The 8574-nt window shown below is 40.6% G+C and overlaps 1 protein-coding gene across 1 annotated transcript in view; it reads left to right on the forward strand.

The window, feature by feature from the left end:
- LOC105536626 (cytochrome P450 2C9-like) overlaps positions 1–8574 on the forward strand; it is a 67381-nt gene that overhangs the window by 35917 nt on the left and 22890 nt on the right. Inside the window, exon 6 of the mRNA XM_011976031.1 lies at positions 6229–6370. Coding sequence (XP_011831421.1) covers positions 6229–6370 — 142 coding nt within the window. The remainder of the gene's footprint in view (positions 1–6228; positions 6371–8574) is intronic.

Here is an 8574-nt window from a genome sequence, read left to right on the forward strand (position 1 = left end):
TTTTTATTTTTATTGCACTTTAAGTTCTGGGATACGTGTGTAGAACATGCAGGTCTGTTACATAGGTATACATGTGCCATGGTGATTTGCTGCACCCAACAACCCGTCATCTACATTAGATATTTCTCTTAATGCTATCCCGCCCCTAGTTCCCTAACCTCCTGACAGGCCCTGGTGTGTGATGTTCCCCTCCCTGTGTCCATGTATTCTCATTGTTCAACTCACACTTATAGGTGAGAATATGTGGTGTTTGGTTTTCTGTTCCTGGTTTAGTCTTGGGAGGGTGTATGTGTGAAGGAATTTATCCATTAATTCTAGATTTTCCAGTTTATTTGCATGGAGGTGTTTTTAGTATTCTCTGATGGTAGTTTGTATTCCTGTGGAGTCAGCAGTAGTATCCCCTTTATCATTTTTTATTGTGTCTATTTGATTCTTCTCTCTTTTCTTCTTTATTAGTCTGGCTAGCAGCCTATCTATTCTGTTAATCTTAACAAAAAACCAGCTCCTGGATTCAATAATTTTTTGAAGAGTTTCTGCATCTCTATCTTCTTCAGTACTGCTCTGATCTTAGTTATTTCTTGTCTTCCGATAGCTTTTACATTTGTTTGCTCTTGCTTCTCTAGTTCTTTTAATTGTGATGTCAGGGTGTTGATTTTAGATCTTCCCCTCTTTCTCCTGTGGGCATTTAGTGGTCTAAATTTTCCTCTAAACACTGTTTTAGCTGTATCCCAGGGATTCTAGTACATTGTGTGTTTGTTCTCATTGATTTCAAAGAACTTGTTTATTTCTGCCTTAATTTAGTTATTTACCCAGTAGTCATTTGGGAGAAGGTTATTCAGTTTCCATGTAGTCGTGCAGTTTTGAGTGAGTTTCTTAATCCTCAGTTCTAATTTGATTGTACTGTGGTCTGAGAGACTAAGATTTCTGTTCTTTTACATTTGCTGAGGAGTGTCTTACTTTAAATTATGTGGTTGATTTTAGAATAAGTGCGATGTGATGCTGAGAAGACTGTATATTCTGTTGATTTGGGGTGGAGAGTTGTGTAGATATCTATTAAGTCCGGTTGGTCCAGAGCTGAGTTCAAGTCCTGAATATCCTTGTTAAATTTTCTGTCTCATTGATCTGTCTAATATTGACAATGGGGTGTTAAAGTCTCACACTATTATTGTGTGGGGTCCTCAGTTTCTTGGTAGGTCTCTAAGAACTTGTTTTATGAGTCAGGGTGCTCCTGTATTGGGTGCATATACATTTAGGATAGTTAGCTCTTCTTGTTGCATTGATCCTTTTACCATTATGTAATGCCATTCTTTGTCTTTTTCTTTAATCTTTGTTAGTTTAAAGTCTGTTTTATCAGAGACTAGGATTGCAACCCCTGCTTTTTTTTTTTTGCTTTCTAATTGTTCGGTAAATCTTCTTCCATCCCTTTAATTTGAGCCTAGGTGTGTCTTTGCATGTGAGATGTGTCTCCTGAATGCAGAACACTGATGGGTCTTGACTCTTTATCCAATTTGCCAGTCTCTGTCTTTTAACTTTGGCATTCAGTCCATTTACATTTAAGGTTAATATTGTTATGTGTGAATTTGATCCTTTCATTATGATGCTAGCTGGTTATTTTGCCCATTAGTTGATGCAGTTTCTTTATAGTGTCAATGGCCTTTACAATTTGGTATGTTTTTGCAGTGGCTGGTACCAGTTGTTCCTTTCCATATTTAGTGCTTCCTTCAGGGGTTCTTGTAAGGCAAGATGGTGGTGACAAAATCTCTCAGCATTTACTTGTCTGTAACGGATTTTATTTTATTTTTTCACTTTGAAGCTTAGCTTGGCTGGATATACAATTCTGGGTTGAAAAGTCTTTTCTTTAAGAATGTTGAATATTGGCCTCCACTCTCTTTTGGCTTATAGGGTTTCTGCAGAGAGATCCACTGTTAGTCTAATGGGCTTCCGTTTGTGGGTAACCCGACCTTTTTCTCTGGCTGCCCTTAACATTTTTTCCTTCATTTCAACCTTGGTGAATCTGACAGTTATGTGTCTTGGGGTTACTCTTCTCAAGAAGTATCTTTGTGGTGGTCTTTGTTTTTTCTGAATTTGAATGTTGGTCTATTTTGCTAGGTTGGGGAAATTCTCCTGGATAACATCCTGAAGAGTGTGTGCTAACTTGGTTCCCTTTTCCCCATCAATTTCAGGCACACCAATCAAACGTAGGTTTGGTCTTTTCAAATAGTCCCATATTTCTTGGAGGCTTTGTGCATTCCTTTTCATTTTTTTCTCCAATCTTGTGTCCAGGCTTTATTTCATTAAATTGTTCTTTAATCTCTGATATCCTTTCTTTCACTTGATCGATTCAGCAATTGATACTTAAGTATGTTTCATGAAGTTCTTGTGCTTTGTTTTTCAGCTCTATCAGGTCATTTATCTTCTCTCTAAACTGGTTATTCAAGTTAGCCATTCATCTAACCTTTTTTCAAGGTTCTTAGGTGCCTTGCATTGGGTTAGAACATGCTCCTTTCTATCAGAGGAGTTTATTGTTACCCACCTTCTGAAGCTTACTTCTGTCAGTTCATCAAACTCATTCTCTGTCCTGTTTTGTTCCCTGCTGGTGAGGAGTCATGATTCTTTGGAGGAGAAGAGGTGTTCTGTTTTTTTGAATTTTCAGCCTTTTTGCACTGGTTTTTCCTCATCTGCATTGATTTATCTACCTTTGGTCTTTGATGTTGGTGACCTTCAGATGGCGTTTTTGTGTGGACATCCTTTTAGTTGGTGTTGATGCTATTGCTTTCTGTTTGTTAGTTTTCCTTCTAACAGTCAAGCCCCTCTGTTGCAGGTCTGCTGGGGTTTGCTGGAGGTTGACTCCAGACCCTGTTTGCCTGGGTATCACCAGCGGAAGCTGCAGAGCAGCAAAGATTGCTGTCTCTTCCGTCTTCTGGAAGTTTGTCTCATATGGGCACCCACCAGATGCCAGCCAGAGATCTCCTTTCTGAGGTGTCTGTTAACCCCTGCTTGGAGGTGTCTCCCATCAGAAGCCATGGGGCTCAGGGATCCACCTGAGGAGGCAGTGTGTCTTTTAGTAGAGCTCAAGCACTGTGCTGGTAGATCTGCTGCTCCCTTCAGAGTCAGCAGGCCAGAACATTTAAGTCAGCTGAAGCTGCACCCACAGCTGCCCCTTCCCCCAGGTGCTCTGCCCCAATGGGATGGTAGCGTTACCTATAAGCCCCTGACTGGGGCTGCTGCGTTTTTTTCAGAGATGCCCTGCCCAGAGAGGAGGAATCTAGAGGGGCAGTCTGGCTACAGCTGCTTTGCTGAGGTGCAGTGGGCTCTGGCCAGTCCGAACTTCCCAGCCGTTTTGTTTACACTGTGAGGGGAAAATTACCTACTCAAGCCTCAGTAATGGTGGATGCCCCTTCCCCCACCAAGCTCGTGCATCCCAGGTAAACTTCAGACTGCTGTGCTGGCAGCGAGAATTTCAAGCCAGTGGATCTTAGCTTGCTGGGCTCCATGGGGATGGGATCTGCTGAGCAAGACCACTTGGCTCTTTGGCTTCAGCCCCCTTTCCAGATGAGTGAAAAGTTCTGTCTCACTGGTGTTCCAGGTGCCACTGGAGTATGAAAAAAATCTCCTTCAGCTAGCTTGGTGTCTGTGCAAATGGGTGCCCAATTTTGTGCTTGCAACCCAGTGCTCTTGTTGTGTAGGCACCTGAGGGAATCTCCTGGTCTGCAAGTTGCAAAGACCATGGGAAAAGCATAGTATCTGGGCCAGAGTGCACTATTCTTCATGGCACAGTCCCTCACTGCTTCCCTTGGCTAGGGGAGGGAGTTCCCTGACCCTTTGGGGTTCCCGGGTGAGGTGACGCACAACCCTGCTTTGGCTTGCCCTCTGTGGGCTGCACCTATTGCCTAAACAGTCCCAATGAGAGGAGCTGGGTACCTCAGTTGGAAATGCAGAAATAACTTACCTTCTTTGTTGATCTTGCTGGGAGCTGCAGATGGAAACTGTTCCAGTTCGGCCATCTTGCCAGCCACCCCCCTGATTTAGTTTCTTCAAGGTAATTATTTTGAGTTTCTTTTTTGAATATATGTTGATTTTATTTTCATCGAGTTCTGTTATTTGAGAGTTATTACGTCTTTTTGGTGGTGTAATATTTCTTGATTTTTCATGTTTTGTCCCTGCATTGATGTCTATGCATGTGGTGGGACAATGGCTATTCCAGTTTCTAGAGTGGATTTCATAAAGGAAGACTTTCATCTGAAGTTGAGTGTTTGTGTGCAGGTGATGAAGAGTGGGTAAGTCAGTTTTTGAATAGATGCCGTGTGATAGTATCTGTGTAGTTTCTCTAGCTGTGGTCAACATCAGGAATAGTTTTGGGTGCCTCGGTGGCCTAGGCTGTAGAAGTTTGCAGCAGTGTCAGGAGTAGTGTAGGTTGTTAATATCCCTGGTGTCAAAGTATTTGGGTGTCCTATTTTTATTTTCCTAAAATTGGGGTGACTTAGCCTAAGGGATTCCTTTTGATGTCAACTCTGACATGGCATACATGCAGCTGCATTGTTGCTGGGTTACAGGTATATGTCCTTGAAGTTGTCATAGAAGCATTACTCTAGACTCAAGGTCTTTTAATCAGGTACTGTGACACCTGGGTCTTGGGGTACAGGTTCACTCTCTGTGGCAGGGTTGAATGTAGATTGCCCACAGAGCCAAGATCTGTAACTCTATAGCACACCCTAGCAGCTGAAGCCCACAGACTGAGTTGTAGCTGTGAGTCTGTTTCTGAGGGTGAGGTGCAGGACAATGCCCTGGCCTGCCTCTGAGGTAGAGGGGTGCTCTTTAGATTTGAGCCCAGCAAGTAGAATATGGCTACTATCATTAATAAGGTAAGATAGGCACATAACTGCTAAATAACCAAGCTCAAGTCAACAGATGGAAATGTTAATACTGGTTTGTGAGTGCACTGTTCTTACGTAAGAGTAATTTTTAACATGACAAGCTTAGAAAACTGTGTGAAGCTGATGTTACCAAGGGAGAGGACTGTCTTCATCTAGTAAGTAGACATGTTGAGAGGATCTAGTCTATTTCAGTGGTGTTGATTAAACAATATTCAACGTGACACATGTCACTTGGAGACTCTGAAAATGTAATTAATTTATTACTGGCCTAGAGACTGGTTAAAAAGTAATATGTTTTGTATATTGATGATCTCTTTCAACTAAGTATTCCTTATTCGTTGCTTTCTTTCTCCTAACTTCCAAATTATGGAAACTCCAGTCTTTGAGCCGTGGCATATGCATTACCCTCTCTCTCTCCTTTATCCCCTGTGACAATTAATCCCTTTATTCTCCATATTCATCATTGTCCTTTCTCTTCATTTTGTATATTTTTATTTATTCCTGCACTACTGCACCCTAGAAAAAGTTGTCTGTTGCCTCCCATCTCGATTATAATAGTGTGGGCCCGTCTTGTCATTGTAAACCCATTCTCTTTCTCTATAATTTATCCTAGGTTTTGCTGTCATATTGCTTTTTTCATATTTACTTTTACAAAATTTTAACTTTATAATGAATCTGGAGGCAATATTGAGTCCATGTACCTTTCTGACAGAAGAAGATAATTGCAGACTCTTGATTCAGGCTCACAGTATCTAATGATATGGCCCTAATTTACCTTTTTACTAATTTAGATTGTAGTTGTCTACAGGTAATAATGGCTTTATCACATAATGTCTTTATATATCTCAAATACAGGGAATCTCACGGTGGGGCAATCTAGGGATAATACAGCAACCCCAAAGCATCAGAGAGTCAAGGGCCTTCCTTTTTTCCCCACTAAATTTAGTATACAGACCTTCATTTTCATGATTAAATCCCAGGATGGGGTCTATTCTACCTCCTACTTCACATTTGTGTTTTGAGTATGAAAGAGGAAATGAAAGTGGACCTAGAGACCTTCTGCTTATATCTTTTGGGAAAAAAACAAACAAACAAAAAATGCTGTGTGACTCTGCTAGCTGCAAAGAGCCTGATGAATGGAATTTTTAGGCAAGCATGGAATAAGGGGGTAGAAAATAAAATTTGGGCAAGTTGGTTTACAGCTTCTGCTACACCATACAGTATTTTTTTTCTAGTAGTATGCTTTCCAGTTTCTATATTGGTAACTATATAACAATGTGAGTAATTTTGAACTCACTGTAATCAAACATGCTGGTAAATAATTTGTCAGATAATTGCATCAAATCATTCCTAGGAAAAGCACAACCAGCAGTCTGAATTTACTATTGAAAACTTGGAAAACACTGCAGTTGACTTGTTTACAGCTGGGACAGAGACGACAAGCACAACCCTGAGATATGCTCTCCTTCTCCTACTGAAGCACCCAGAGGTCACAGGTATGATCACAGATAAAGAGTTAATTGACTTTCAGAAAAGATGTTGGGAAGGTGTTGCTAGTGTCCTCCTTCCTGTTTCTCTTAGAGAAGCTTCATTACTTAAACTCTGCTCCCAGCTGTAATCTGCTCCAAACTAATGGTGTGATTAAAATGGGATATCTTGGCCTGGCATGGTGGCTCACACCTGTAATCCCAGCACTTTGGGAGGCTGAGGTGGGTGGATCACTTGAGGCCAGGAGTTCAAGACCAGCCTGGACAACATAGCCAAATCCCGTCTCTAGTAAAAATGCAAAACTTAGCCAGGCATGGTGGCACACGGCTGTAATCCCAGCTCCTCGGGAGGCTGAGGCACCCGAATCGCTTGAACGCAGGTGGTGGAGGTTGTAGTGAGCCAAGATTGTGCCACTGCACTCTAGCCTGGGCAACAGAGTGAGACTCTGTCTCAGAAAGAAAAAAAAAAAAAAAAGGGAAAAGGGGCATGTTTGCACAGTAGAGGAAGATAACTGAGAGAAATGGAGACAGACAGCAGTAGCAAAAGCAATAGAGCTCTGGTCCAAGGTGGGTAGGGCATCTCTGAAAAAAACAGATAATAATTTATGGCAGGAAGAGACAAGATTACATGTTGGTTTTATTATGAGTAGCCCATTTTTAAATAGCAAGTATGTTTTTGAAGATAACTTTTCTCATTCTCAAAATTTCAGGTTCGAATGCTGGAGTAGGGAAATTGGAAACTCCACTTATTGAAAGATAAATGGTAATCCTAGAAATGTAGCGAGTCTGCCTGAGAAAATTCCTAGTCTGCTAAGTATTCTAAAAAGTTAGATTTATAAGGAAGGTAATTCTGTTTACTAGAAGAGGTACCTAAAGAATGTTCCATTTAGGCAGAATATGTACCTGAGACAGTTTCCATGAAATTGGTGTTGGACAAAATAAGATTTTTTTGAAGGGGGCCAATAATTGTATCTTTTATGTACAACTTTACTTTAGAAATTTACTTTTAAGGACTTTTGCTTATGCTGCAGATAAGAAATATTCTTTTTTTCTCCTCTGTCAGTATCCCCCATTGAAATGACAATAACCTAATTACAAATAAGAATTAGGCCTTTTTTTTTGAACAGTTACTAACCTATAGAGTTCTACAAGATTTTTTGTCAACTTTCATTATAGATTAAAGGGTTCAAATACAGGTTTTGTTACATAGGTAAGTTGTATAACGCTGAGGCTTGGGGTCCCAGCTATTCCATCACACTGACAGTAAACATATTACCCAGCAGATGGTTCTTCAGCCCACATCCCTTCCCTCCCTCCCCCATCTAGTGATCCTCAGTGTCTATTGTTCCCATCTTTAAGTTCTTGTGTATTTAATGCTTACCTCCCACTTATAAGTGAGAACATGTGGTATTTGGTTTTCTGTTCTTGTGTTAGATTGCTTAGGATAATGGCCTCCCACTTCATCTATCGTCCTGCAAAAAACATAATTTTTGTTCTTTCTTATGACGGCATAACATTCCATGGTGTATGTATTAGTCTGTTCTCATGCTGTTAATAAAGACATACCTGAGACAGGGTAATTCATAAAGGAAAGAGGTTTAATGGACTCTCAATTCCACATGACTGGAAAGGCCTCACAATAAGTCTCTGGTAGAGACTTATTCACTATCACGAGAAGAGCATGGAAAAGTCCTGCCTCCGTGATTAAATTACCTCCCATTGAGTCCCTCCCATAACATGTGGGAATTATGGGAGCTACAATTCAAGATGAGATTTGAGTGGGGACACAGCCTAACCATATCAGTGTATATTTACATTTTCCTCATACAATCCACTGTTGATGGGCACATAAGTTGATTCCATTTCTTCGCTATTGTGCATAGCACTACAGTGAACATATTGGGGTGTGTGTCTTTTTGATAGAATGAATATTTTTGGGACATATACTCCATAGTGGGATTGCTGGGTCAACTTGTAGTTCTATTTTAAGTTCCTTCAAAAATATCAAACCTGGTTTCCACAGTGACTGACCTAGTTTGCATACCCACCAACAGCATAAAAACATTTCCATTTCTCTGCCACCTCACCAGCATCTGTTGTTTTTGGACTTTTTATTTATATATTATTATTATTATACTTTAAGTTCTAGGGTACATGTGCATAACGTGCAGGTTTGTTACATATGTATACTTGTGCCATGTTGGTGTGCTGCA

The sequence above is a fragment of the Mandrillus leucophaeus genome, unplaced genomic scaffold (genome assembly GCF_000951045.1).
Source record: "Mandrillus leucophaeus isolate KB7577 unplaced genomic scaffold, Mleu.le_1.0 Scaffold1615, whole genome shotgun sequence".
Classification (NCBI taxonomy): Eukaryota; Metazoa; Chordata; class Mammalia; order Primates; family Cercopithecidae; genus Mandrillus; species Mandrillus leucophaeus.